The sequence below is a fragment of the Pholcus phalangioides genome, unplaced genomic scaffold, assembly GCF_987345545.1.
Source record: "Pholcus phalangioides strain wild (caught in Gottingen) unplaced genomic scaffold, Ppha-v1.0 ptg000002l_1, whole genome shotgun sequence".
Classification (NCBI taxonomy): domain Eukaryota; kingdom Metazoa; phylum Arthropoda; class Arachnida; order Araneae; family Pholcidae; genus Pholcus; species Pholcus phalangioides.
Window position 1 is genome coordinate 7,178,293 of NW_028301595.1, and position 14,040 is coordinate 7,192,332.

The window sequence follows — 14,040 nt, forward strand, 5'->3', positions numbered from 1 at the left end:
AATAACACAGTTAAACCTAGTTTTCTGTCATGTTAGTACCGTGTCCTCCGAGAAATACTAGTCGTCTCCCTCCGAAATGAATTTCTGGTACGGCTCTGGGAGTAAGCAACAAATTAGGTCTACTAAGCATTTTAACGTGAATATCCATATTTTCGCATCTCAATAAATTTCGTCTCTTTCCTTCAAGCCGAGTACAACTTCGCCATTTTCTTTTCCGGCAATTTCACAATTTCCATCTCTCGCCATGGAAAATTTATTACCGAATGAGTTGCGCCGAAAGTGTGGGTACCTCACACTCTGAGCGCGTGCATAGTGTTGTGCGTGACTGTTTTACTGCTGCCATCTAATTTTCAAAGTGCGAGTGAAGTGCGCTGATGAATATCTGTACCGTTTATGTCTGCTGTTCTTTGTGGTGAGACTTTTCAACTGGGGGGTCGGCTTTCATTCATATTTTCTCCTCTGAAGACGATGGCATACACTAGATTAGTGATGGGCAAACTTCGGCCCGCCAAGGGTTTACATTCATCCGGCCCGCCAAAGGTGTTTCGGTAGAAAAATATATGGTCCCAGGCAGACCATATTTATTTTCTTCATGAAAATACGAGAAATTTAAAATCAGGATCCACAGAATGGTCTTTGCAGTTCGTTGTATTGGATAAAAATAACATGGGATGAATAGGAAATAGAATTGGAACTCTTCGAACCGCGACTTTATTACGGAACGGTCGCAATAACGCATGGTCGTTATAACTAGCGTTGACTTACCCTATTATTATTAACCTATTATAATTAGAGAAAATTACAAAAACTGTGGTCGATGATTAACTATGGAAATATGACAAGAGAGGTGACCCCCATTGTTCGCTGAAGTGTAATGGTCTTGAGACAGCGGTCGATGTACATCTCAACCGATAGCCGTTTCCAATACAGACACCCATTCTCTGTAGTGAGATGGTAGGGGCTCGTAAACGTTCTTGGCGACACCGGACAGGGCCGCTAGTAGGGTAAAGCAGGCAGGTCTGGTGCCCTGGGCACTGGACAAGAGAAAGAGCCCGGAATTCACCTTTTAACTGCCTCCTCCATTACACGGGGGTGCCAAAATGCGTGCTTGCCCGACTGACAAAGCATCTAGTTGTGGCCCTGTCACCAGCCATTCGTCAGATAATTTATCACCGAAATTTAGGGATCAACTTTTTATAACTTCGGTCAGCTTTAGATAAGAATTTGTAAATTATATTTGACAGGTGTTAGGCCAATACATCAAATTATGTGAGTTGGCGGCTATTTTGTACGCCAATTGTAGCGAGCGTTTTTCTGTGACTGTATTACGAAATAAGTCGTTAACCAGGAAAGGAGACGAGCAGTAGGCTCTCCCTTTAAAAATAAAGTTAGTACTATAGGAGTACGTGTTTAAGTTCAATTGTGTGATTGAATCTCATTAATGCACAGTAGTAGCATTTTTAGGTTACATTTTTAACTGAGCTATTGAACAGTTGGTCCGTCGAGCCGGAGGGTAATTGAAAATGAATGCTAAATATAATCGTCAAAAAGGAACTGTAAAATCTAAAGTTACTCAACTAGAAAATTTTGCTAAGGACTTTGAGCCATCAGTGGATTCAAAACAATTACTTGATGTGAAATTGAACAATGTCGCCGACATCAAAAAAAATATTGAAGCATTGAGGAAAATATTATACGCTCAACCAGAGACTATAGACATTAGCGTGTTCGACGAAGAGCTGCTGCACATAGATGAGCGACTAGAAACTCTGGAGGTAAGATTTCTTTTCTACCAAGAGTCGATGAAAAGTCATCATAAAGTTAATGTTGATGAGCGTAAAGAAATTTCACGTATAAAATTGCCAGACATTCCTCTACCAGAATTTTCTGGCAAGTATGAGGAATTTAGTCAGTTCAAAAATCAATTTAAGTGTTTAATTGAAGCCAACGAACAATTAACTGATGTACATAAGCTGTATTATTTGCGAGCATCATTAAAAGGGGATGCAAAAAAGCTTGAAACAGCTGACGAAAGCTATGTTTCTTTGTTTGAGGCGTTAACAACTCGTTATGAAAACAAAAGAATAGTTGTTGACACTCATATTCAAGCTTTAATAAATTGCGCTAAAGTTCAACATGAGTCAGCTAAGGAATTGCGCAATCTAATTGACAATGTAAATAGAAATTTAAGAGAGTTGAAATCATTAAAATTTGAAAGAAATGATTTATCAGACACCATGTTACTGAATGTATTACTTCAGAAAATAGATAAAGAATCCAGAAAGGAATATGAGTTAACATTAACAACTACCGAGGTTCCTAAACTAGACAATTTTCTGGAATTCATTGAAAAAAGAAGTATAATGCTTGAAAGTGTCGGAAAACTAAATAGTCGTCAGCAGAAGCCTGACCACAGAATACAACCGAAAGCAAAAGCTTTCATGGTATATGATAGTGATAATATCAAAGAATATACAAGATCTTGTGTCTCTTGCAAAGGTTTTCATGCATTATATAAATGTGTAAAATTTCAAAGAATGAGTGTTTCGCAAAGATATGAATTTGTGCGAAAGCATAATTTATGCTATTGTTGCTTAAAAATTGGCCATATTACGTCTCAGTGCTTATCAAAGGTCATTTGCTCTATTTGCAATTTGAGACACAACACTCTCTTACATCGGGGAGAAACGGCGTCTCCAAAAAGCAATAAAGATGTCATCCAACGAAAAAGCGAAAGCGCTTCCCCCATACCCTCAGAGGGAGGAGCAGTAGGGGGCCAACAACCAGATGTTCTTCATAGTCTGAGCAATGTGATAAACACAAATTCATCAGCACTTCTCAGTACTGTGAATGTTTACGTCTGCGATTCCCAAGGAAAAGAGACTCGAGTTAGGGCCATACTCGATAATGGTAGTCAAGTGAACATGATGACAACAAGCTGCGCCGAAGCCCTCGGGTTGAAGAAAGAAAACGTTTATGCCCCCGTTTGTGGCATTAATGGCTTGTCACATACCGTGAAAAACAAAACTACCGGGGTAGTCGCAAATAAAAGCGGCGAGTTCAAGAAAGAATTGGATTTTTTAATTGTATCAAAAATAACAAATTTCACCCCATCGTCTCCTCTTGATTTATCTGGCTTGAAGTTTCCCGAAGGAGTTGAACTTGCTGACCCACATTTTTCCAAGCCAGGGAAAATACAACTTTTGATCGGAGCAAAAATATTTTTTGAGGCATTGAAGAGCGGACAGCTGTATCTCAGCAACGAAGTGTTGCTTCAGAATTCTGTATTTGGGTACATAGTCTCCGGGACAATTTCTCACTCGTCATCTCAGCAATGCTGTTTTCTCTCGACAGAAGTTGATGCGTTAGATCAATCCATTAGGAAGTTTTGGGAAATTGAATCTGTTGAGGAGAAGCTACCCCTGAAAAGCAAAGAAGAACTTTTTTGCGAGGATCATTTTGTAAAAACCCATCGTAGAAATGAAAGAGGGGAATATATAGTTGATCTTCCGATGAAGGAAAATGTTGAACCTGGGGAATCCATGCAATTAGCTGAGCAAAGGCTGAATTGGCTGTGGAAAAAATTGGATAAAAATCCCCAAATGTCTGTTCTTTACAAAAATTTTATGGCCGAGTATGAGGACTTGGGTCACATGCAGGAGATGATGGAGGGACATGAGGATATAAAATATGTTATGCCTCACCATGGAGTCTACAAACCTGATAGCAGTACCACTAAATTAAGAGTAGTTTTCGACGCATCAGCCCCTTCTACCAATGGATTATCACTTAACAACTGCTTGTTAAATGGGGGTGTGGTCCAAGAAGACATCTTTTCGATACTGCTAAGATTTAGAAGACATAAAATCGCTTTCACTGCCGATGTGAAAAAGATGTACAGGCAGATCTGGGTCAATCCTGATCATTGCAACTTACAATGCATCTTATGGAAAGAAAGTCCGTTAGATGAACCCAAACTGTATAAGTTACTTACAGTAACATATGGAACAAAATGTGCACCATATTTAGCCACTAGGGTGTTAAGGCAGTTAGCTTATGACGAACAGAAGAAATATCCTCTTGCTGCTGCCGCAACTCATACTGATTTTTATGTTGATGATATTCTAACTGGTTCTAACGATATAACAAGTGCCATTGAATTGCAGCAACAGCTGATTTCTATGTTAAAATGTGGAGGCATGGATTTACACAAGTGGTGCTCCAACGAAAATGCATTGTTGAACAATGTCCTTGCCCATGAACGAGAATATTGCTTTCAGGATCCTGAAAATGACACGGTGAAAACTTTGGGTTTAAGATGGAACCCTAAAGAAGATTGTTTTGGTTTCACTGTTGCTCCTGGTAACAACATACCTACCAAGCGTGCTGTGTTGACAGATATCGCAAAATTATTTGATCCGTTAGGCTTGCTTGGTCCTGTTCTAGTACAAGCAAAGATTTACTTGCAGAAGCTCTGGCTGTTGAAAATCGACTGGAACGATGAACTGCCGTCTCAACAATCGAAAAACTGGAGAAAATTCCGAGAAGGACTTACAAAGTTGACAAATCTCCAGATTGATCGTTTCGTCTTATCAGACTCTGCTGAAAAATTAGAAATTCATGCATTTTCAGACGCGTCAAAGGATGCATACGGGGCTGTTGTATATGTGCGTTCTATTACTGCCGTGGGGAACGTGAAGGTGGTGCTTCTTTGTAGCAAATCCAGAGTTGCACTTCTCAAAGTAGTGACCATACCACGTCTTGAACTTTGTGCTGCAGAACTGCTCTCAAAGCTTGTTGAGAAGGTGCTATCTTCTCTGCGTGTGGAAGTGGACAAGGTGTGTCTGTATACCGACTCAACAATAGTGTTGGGTTGGATCAACGCTTCACCTCATCAATTGAAGGTATTTGTTGCGAATAGGACCTCCAGAATCAAAGAAATCACCAAGAACTTCCATTGGCATCATGTGAAATCCGGAGATAATCCTGCAGACTTAATTTCAAGAGGAGTTAGCCCTGATCAAATCATCGATCAGACTTTATGGTGGAATGGACCAGGGTTTCTTCATGAGAGAACTATCGACTCCACAGATGGATATTATCCTATTACATCCGATGCAGATTATCTCCGAGAGTTCAAGAAATATGCTGATGTGACTTTGACTCTAAATCTGAACGAAGTTTTCATGGATTCTTTATTTTGCATTACAAATGATTATGCTAAATTAATTCGCATTCTTAGTTTTGTTTTCAGGTTCATCCATAATTCGAGAAATCCACTTAATAAGCGAAAGGGTCCTTTGTCACATCAGGAACTTCAAGGTAGTATGCAGGCGCGGATCCAGGGTGATGTGTTGGGGGGGGCGATTTTTCACAATGAAGATGTCGATCGGTGAGAACCAAACTAGTGTCCGCAGGTGCCAAACGTACTTAAAATAAAAAAACTAATAAAAAATTAATTAAGAATTAAAATTATTTAAAACTTTCAATTAATTTTCATTTAAAAAATTAATTAACATTAAAATTAATTACGATTACATTTTAATTGAAAATAAAAATTAATTAAAAATTGAAGGCAGTTAAAAATTAAATCTAAATTAAAATTTATATTTATAAAAATTATATTTTTTCAATATGCAGCATACTTATTTAAAAACTTGCTTGCAGCAACTGGTGTTACAATTAATGAATAAGCTGTTTTTGATAATAAATTTGAACGTTTGTGCCGGCTACCCTCGCAAAAAATACCGTACGAAAAAAAAGTTTGAGGTGCAGACTGAATAATGTGTGTTATATTTATAAACATTGTAAGGAATTCTGTATACAGAATAAACATTGTAACATTACCAGCTAAAAATGTTTTTTTATTAACAGTATCATGAGCAATTGTACAAATAAATAAAAACTTTGCAGATGAAAAGAGAGCAGAATATCAAAAGCGTATGAAGAATTGGTATTTTAAAATGTTCCTAGAATACTATTTCTTCCTCCTTCGCTTGATAAAAATTAAGGCTCACAGTTAACCGGACAAAACAATGCGCACAAATAAAAATTCATCCGAATGTATTCGATAAATGCTTTTTTCCAGCTTTTCAAGTCAAAGTAGAGAGATACTTTCCGTTTAAATTTAATTTTTTTTATCCCTGTGAAAGTATTAAACGTTTCTCTTTGTGACGTTATGATAACAATTAGGCAAATTAATATGAATAAAATAAGGATCTCGGTTAACCAGAGGAAATGAATTCTAAGCTAACTCGGATACAAGAAACCTCGTTTAAGAGAGACGATCCTTGAACATTTGAAGGAAAAAAAATTATCTAAAGCCCTGACCATGGCCTCCACATCCTAGAGCAGGCCCCTAGGCTAAAGCCTCTAGTGGGCCCCCCAGACCAGACTTTTCACGGGCCCTTTTATAGTTAATTTATAGCTTAAAAAAACAAAAAAAAATGATGAGAATCGTCCCCGGCCCTGTCAGCTCCACCCTTGGGAGCATGAACTTTACGCACAACAACAAAGTAGTTATCAAATAAATAGGTAGGCTACTACGCGCACACCGACAGCCTCCTTACCCGTAACGAGTCGCACTGAGCTTGCGAAAAATTCTTGTGACCGCTCAAACTTTAAATCACTTCATGGCTTCAGATAAAAAGCTGAACCTATGCGGCGCAGCTTTTGTCCTCTCATATGTAGGGTCCGTGATAAGGCAGTTTCGGTTTCAGTACAGCACAGGGTAGATGTTTTCCCTGTTCAGATTTTGAATGCCGGTGATGGGATCGGCCAAATGAGCTTTGTTTACATCAGTGATTCCAGGTGAGCCCTCTGTGGTCTGTCTCGTTCGATAGAGAATTCTATCTATTTGCCGGCAGATCCATGTGGGGCCCTCAACTGGCTCTGCTTGTCTCGTACTAATTCATATCAGCTCAGTACTCCCCACTCGGCACTGGACCCGACCAAAGGGACTTTGTTTCCATCCATGGGGTCCCTAAGGTGGTCCCTCTTGTTTCGCTCAATACCTTGTTTAGCATTTACTCATGATCTGCTTGGCGTATGCACTGAAAAGGTTCGGAACCGCTGCTGGAAACTCAAGCATCCAAAGCCGAGCTACACTCACTCCAGCAACTTTTCGTGTTTACGTATACGCTTCGAGGACTTGGCGATTGATGTAAAGAACATTAAGCAGTCTTCTTTCAGTTACTCACGTTCTAGACAGTTAATTTTTCTTTCTGTGAACAATTTTATAGCACACCAAACTTGTATCCTTTCTTAAAATGAAAATAAGTACTACACACAATAAAACACCCATTTATGACATGTCTGTATTTACAAATAATACCTTTAACTTCCTCATTTATCACTTATAATTTTCAAAGGAGACGATAAAATTTAAAAAATTACAAATTTCCAGCTTTGTATACCCGATTTATGAAAATATTTTGCGTCTGAAACCCATTTTTGTCTTCAAATAAAGTTTCCCATCCTACTACGTATAGAGTCAGACTTTCAATAATCCCTCCAGTAATCCGGTGTTTTTAGGCCGGTTTTCTCCGAGCATAGAAGAGGAAAACAGTGCGCACATGTTTATGAGCAGAAGTTTGTTATTTAAATGGACTTTTTCAATCAATCTGCAGTAATTCGGCGATTTCGTTAACCCAGTACACCCTGGTGTGATATGTGCCAGATTAGCGAGTCTACTGTACTAATAATTCATATCTCTATTAATTCTAGAAAAATTGAATTCCATCAGCCTTTTTTTTTTTGCTGGTAATTTTTCAGTTTTTCCCCTCAATTTTTTTTTTTGTAACACTGATTTTAAACATCCTCATGCCCCGTTACTGAAGACAATGTCCTATTTACAGAACTAAATGGGCTATAGCCCAGGGTGGCAAGTTCAGAAGGTCGGCAAATTTGAGGATTGAGTGGCCAAGAAAATTAGCAAAATGGTAGAAGGGCGGTGAAAATTTTATAACCGTCAAATAAACCCACCTCTTCCCAGACAGCAAGTGACCGTGTCAATGAGTGACCTAGAGAGTTTGCAAGCACGTGAATGAGCAAAAGCGTGACTTAGAGCGGGAGTAATGAATGATCAAATGAGTGACATAAAAAGTGAGGGACCAGTTCAGTGAGTGGCCTAGAGTCAGCCGTCAGAAGCGTATACTGGGCCCTCGGGAAAAGTAATTTTTCTGAGCCCCCTACCTGGCGAGACACGTTTACTTTTAAAATTTTAAACCAGAGGTCCCTCTGCATTTGAGGCCCCCGCCCGCGGGGAATGCGTTAAGACGGTATTGTCTAGAGCGCGTGTAAGTAACGAAACAATTACCAAAACCAGCGTCAAACACGTGTGTGACCAAACAGGGTGCAAACATGTAAATGACTAAAAGGTCCGTCCCACGAGAGTTTGCTAGGGGACGCTGGGTAAGATAATTAAAGTTAATAAAAGTCTTTGTCGGACATAAACCGCAAAAATAACAGCCGGCGTGAAGTAAACCGTGCTTGTTCGGTCATTCACAAAGGAAGACGCTCGTTCCTCTGCCTTTGTATTGAAAGCCTTAAAAATTATTGCTTCCCCGAGGCCCGAGACGACCGCGGATCCTGACAAAGACTTTTATTATCTTTAACTTTAATTATCTTATCCAGCGTCACCTAGCAAACTCTCGTGGGACGGACCTTTAAAAGAGTGACTTTAATACAGGTGTACTTGCAGGAGTGGGGGGGGGGGCTATAACATGGGATGGAAAATTCGTGGATAGAGTAGTCGAGAAAATTAGACTAGAGTGGAAGGGCGGTGAAATTTGAATAGCCTTCAAATCGGCAAAACCGTAAATGCGCTTCTGACTGAACATCAAAATTACTCTCAATCTCCTAACCTGAATCTCTGGTTCGGTTTCAAATAAACAACTCATAAAGGATGAAAACTTTAATTTGGAACCACCTTAGCAGGAGTTTCAGAGAATTACTAATCAGGAAATATAAAATCTTGGAAACACAAATACACGAAATACTAAATGGTAAATCTTGCTTATTCGAATAGGACGTCAAGATAAAATATGAAAATGTTTTTAAATATGAAAATATAGCATTGAAAAGTTATTGAAACAAGTATAGACTGTTTTCGATAACAAGAAATAATTGACGCATATTTCAATAAAATATGTGGGTACTAATTTTTCTGCATAATTAAGAAAAATTTAAGAGTAAAAAAACTTCCTAATGAAATTCTAATATTGCGCGATTTAAAATAATAAATTTCTTATTCAATTTTGTGCAGACTATATGGTTGTCAAAAACCTATTCAAAAACAGTTTTTCGCCACAGATACGTTAAATAGCAAAAGCTTACTTTCATGCAAATTGAAATGATTTTCATTATTATTTAATTATGATTATCAAGTGCACAATATTAATTTTCAGATTTTTTGTCTGAAAAGATGGTGGTTAAATTTAATTCCCGCAGAACATCCGACTCCACACAATCAATTTTATATAGTGGATTCCACTTATAACGTTCCTCAAGGCCGAAACATGGGAAGAGGAGATAGGTTTGGTGCTCCGGGCGCTGGACCGGAGGGGGGGGGGCGTGAATTTCCACATTTTACCTGCCCTTTAACATTACAAGGGACACCAAGATGATGACCAAGCATCTGGTTGCGGCACTGCTCTTAGAACCCTTTCCCGCTTAGTGCGATTCATTTTCGTGGTTCCATCTTCAACTAATGCTCAGACCATAGAGACGCTTTAAACGGGAAATATTAATATTTCCCGTTTAAAGCGTTTTTCCGCTTAAAACGATTTTATGGCGGTTTTTGGAAAAGCATTATACGCGCGATCCACTTATAATGTTTAATCCAGGTACTTATTTCAAATTACAAAGGCTTTAATTATTAGATGGGGCAGAGGCCTATATTTTCATAGATATTATAGAGAAGCTATGTGTGTTCAAATGCTCACCTTCTGGCGCAGGTCTTTTGAGCTACGTTTTCGAGGAGGGGGGGGGGGGGCTTTGCTGAGATTTTTCATACTTTTAGGCCCCACTATAGTGAATTTGTAGAGTGAAAATCAAAAATTGATAAGAATCGTCCTGAGCCCTGTTAGCCTCACCCTGTGGGGGAACCCCCCGTTAATGTCATCATCAGTGAATCCGTAAGCGAATGCAGCTTTATTCTCTGGGAAAACCCCAGATGTGCTACAAAAAGTAATAGAATTAATTTTCTTAATATCCATTTACTTTAAAATTTTAAAATTTTTGCTTACTGAAAACAGTTTTTTTCGAAGACATGGTCATTTTTTGATCCACGTCAAGCTTGAGGGTTTCAGGACTGAATTTAAAAAAAAAGAGATAACAAAGGCTAGAAAACGATGATTCGTCTTATTGGATGGCTTGTGCTTTACTGCGCGTTACCAAGAAAACTGAAGGGTGTACATTTTTTTGCCTCTCTACATGAGCCCTTAGGCGCTAGGGGGTAAGCGAAAAGGCAGCGTGACAGCCGAATCGTATGGAATCCCTGTAGAACCTTGGTGGGAATACAATTGACCCTCCTCCGGCTATGACTTCTTTATTTTTTCGACCTTACCAGCAGAAGAAATCTCAAGGTGAAACTTGGGGAACAAATTTTAAGGAAAGGAACTTCGAGAAAAAAAGGTAATTAATTAAAAAAATTAAGGATTAATAAAGAAAAAAAGTGAGGTAACTGGAGTTATGTTTGCTTGAAGGCTCTTGGGAGGGGCGATCGCCCCTTCACCTATTGTTTAAAGGCTCTTGGGGGGGGCGATCGCCCCCATCGCCCCCCCCTGGATCCGCCACTGGTAGTATGCAATATCTAGTTCGTTGCGCACAAGAAATAGAGTTTAAAGGTGACATATCCAATCTTAGAAAAGGGAAATTGGCAACAGACAAGATAAAAAACTTACTTCCATACTTAGACGAAAATGATATTTTGCGAGTAGGTGGTCGTTTAAGGCACAGTCAAGTAAGTGATAGCCAAAAACATCCGATCATATTGCCATCAAAACATAAGCTCACTAGAATGATCATTGAGCATCATCATAAAAAATATTTACGCATTGGTCCACAAAATTTATTGTATTCTTTGAGGAGAGAATTCTGGCCATTACGAGGCAGAGATATGTGTCGTAAGGTTGTACATGACTGTATCACTTGTTTCTGATAAAATATAAGGGCCAGAGAAAGGGGATCTACCACAAGGTGTATATTTGCATTTTTGTATGCATGGTCACGAAGGCCGCTCATTTGGAAATAGTGTCTGATTTGACATCCGAAGCATTTATCGCTTGCTTGAAAAGATTTGTTGCCAGGAGAGGCAAACCTCAAAAAATGTTCAGCGATAATGCAAAAAACTTCGTAAGTGCTAATAAAACTCTGAAAAATTGGTATGCCGATATTGTGCAGAGTAATAACAATCTCGTCAACTATTTATCAGCAGAGGGTATTCAGTGGCAGTTTATACCTCCCAGAGCACCCAACTTTGGTGGTTTGTGGGAGGCCGGGGTAAAATCCTTTAAGCACCATTTGAAACGTGTAGTTGGGAATTCGAAACTAACATACGAAGAACTGTTAACTATTGTCAATCAAGTAGAGGGAATTTTAAATTCACGTCCGTTAACACCACTATCTAGTGATATAGATGATTTAGATATTCTTACGCCTGGTCATTTCCTCATTCGTCGCCCAGTCACTGCCATTGTAGAGCCATCACTGACTGATGTTAAGGAAAACAGATTGAATTTATGGCAACGTACATCTAAGTTGGTGCAAACAATCTGGAAGCATTGGCAAAACAATTATTTGAGCACTTTACAACAACGAAATAAATGGAAAGGTTCCAAGCCCAACATCAATGTTGGAGATATGGTTGTCATGAAAGAAGAAAACCTCCCAAGTTGTAAATGGATTTTGGGAAGAGTCGTGGAGGTTTTCCAGGGTAGGGATAATAAAGTGAGAATTGCAAATGTAAAAACAATGAATGGGATCTTCAAAAGATCAATATGTAAAATCGCGTTGTTGCCGTTAGAAGAGTCTCGATAGAAAAAAAAAAAAATCATTGGGTTTCCGCCTTGAAATTATAATTGTATAATATAGTACATTTGTGTATGTATATAGTGCATTTGTATTTCATATAATTAATTTTTGTTTCGCAAATATGATATCTGTACTGCATCGAATTTTTGTTATATGTGAATTTTGTTTATGTATTCAAGTTTTATATTGTCGTATTTATTGAAATTAATATTTCAATGCCGGGCGGCATGTTAGGCCGATACATCAAATTATGTGAGTTGGCGGCTATTTTGTACGCCAATTGTAGCGAGCGTTTTTCTGTGACTGTATTACGAAATAAGTCGTTAACCAGGAAAGGAGACGAGCAGTAGGCTCTCCCTTTAAAAATAAAGTTAGTACTATAGGAGTACGTGTTTAAGTTCAATTGTGTGATTGAATCTCATTAATGCACAGTAGTAGCATTTTTAGGTTACATTTTTAACTGAGCTATTGAACAACAGGTGAGATGTCAAATAGACACGACATTCTTCTTAACCCAGGGATATTCGAAGCATGAGGTACTCTGGGAAACCAGGAAAGTTTGGAAAGTTTCCAAAGAAAGATCCCTTCCAAACCAATTTCCCTTCGCGGCCAGTTTTTCTCTCGGAACGGACAATAGGCTTCATTAGAATAACACAAAAATCACTCCTATTCCTCGGCCACCTCTGTATGCGTTCACAGCGGCCACTTTCTTACGCTCCTTTCACACGCTACGGATTTGTCCGTCCGGAGGATCTGCCGTACGGAGGCATTCCATTGGTGTCGCGAGCAATTGGATGGTGGTAGCTTCCACATGATACGGAAGAGTCGCCATACGGCGAAACCGCCGTCGTGCTGCCGTCCACTGCCACTACAACAGACGGCCGCCGTGCCGTTTCCAAGAACATAGTGGCCCACACGTGACTAAATGCACGCTTTCACTCACTACGGACATTCAGCCGTTCGGAGCTACTCTGCAATAAAGTAATAATTTGAGATTTCGCGCTCCACGTTCCACACACAAAATAGCTGACTGCAGACTGAAGCGCCACAGTGTTCTCCTTCACACGTCTTGCGTGAAGGAGAAAGCAATTATCTCCGTGCGGACGAATCCGTAGAGTGTGAAAGGAGCGTTATATGCATAAAATTAGAGTTTGAAAAAGCAAGTTTCTGCGCGCGTTTTTATCTTCCCCCAATGCATTCAGAGCTGTTAATTGTTTTTGTACAACTTTTTATAATCTTTATACATCAGCATAAATACTTTTCGAATCAGTCGGGGATTTTCTGTTCATTGAGTTTCTTTGGCTTTGTATCGCCGTAGATTGGTTAGTGCTATGAGTCTTATTCACCTTTTTGGAGGACTTGAAGACTTTGTTTTAGTGTTGGTTATTTATGCTTCTTTATCACAGAATGGTGACTCATTTATATCCAGGGAAAGTATCCATCGAGTGGAACATTTCCATGGAGTAACACGTTTGTACCATTAGGGGACTCCGTCGAGCTTCCCAGCGGTACGCACGATTGGCTGGCTCTCACAGCTCAACAACAAGCACCTACCAAGAAGTATGTCTATGGGAGGACTATGTGGGACACTATCGGGTTGGAAACATTTGTAGATAGGATGACAAAGGCTATATGGTTGCTATATGGTTGCTGATAACAGAGTTTAAAATTTTTCGCACGGGGTTGAAAGGCTAAACAAGGCAAATTACCTATGATATTTACTCAATAGGGTAAAGGATGTGTGAAGGGGTTTATCGCAATACACTTTGGTGTATCACACAAAAAGTAGCAATACCGACACTATATAGGCTTATACTGACATTATTAGACGGTCCTCGGAAGAACTGAAACATGTGAGATGAGTTGAAAAATATGCTGTAGGATATTTCGAACGAAAAATAAATAAAAATAACAAACGTTGTAGCGAAGGTTTCAAGATCCTCCCGAAATACCGTTATATAGTGGTTCATCATAGTAAAGGATATCGTTATATCGAGAGAAGTTTAA

At 39.1% G+C, this 14,040-nt stretch overlaps 1 protein-coding gene across 1 annotated transcript; it reads left to right on the plus strand.

Annotated features, from left to right (window-relative positions):
• The first annotated feature begins 1,523 nt into the window (after positions 1-1,523).
• LOC149089300 (uncharacterized) lies at positions 1,524-13,687 on the plus strand. Its single transcript, XM_089240116.1, has 3 exons — positions 1,524-5,153; positions 11,236-11,502; positions 13,463-13,687. The coding sequence occupies exons 1-3, from the start codon at positions 1,524-1,526 to the stop codon at positions 13,685-13,687; spliced, it is 4,122 nt and encodes a 1,373-aa protein (XP_089096242.1).
• The last annotated feature ends 353 nt before the right edge of the window (positions 13,688-14,040 follow it).

Bases quoted from the DNA above. Each gene is read 5' to 3' on its own strand.
- LOC149089300 (XM_089240116.1), top strand. From the start codon at position 1,524: ATGAATGCTAAATATAATCGTCAAAAAGGAACTGTAAAATCTAAAGTT. The intron at 5,154-11,235 runs GTGACTTTGACT...ATGGTCACGAAG, and splicing joins AGTTCAAGAAATATGCTGAT to GCCGCTCATTTGGAAATAGT. The intron at 11,503-13,462 runs GTAAAATCCTTT...ATTTATATCCAG, and splicing joins GTGGTTTGTGGGAGGCCGGG to GGAAAGTATCCATCGAGTGG.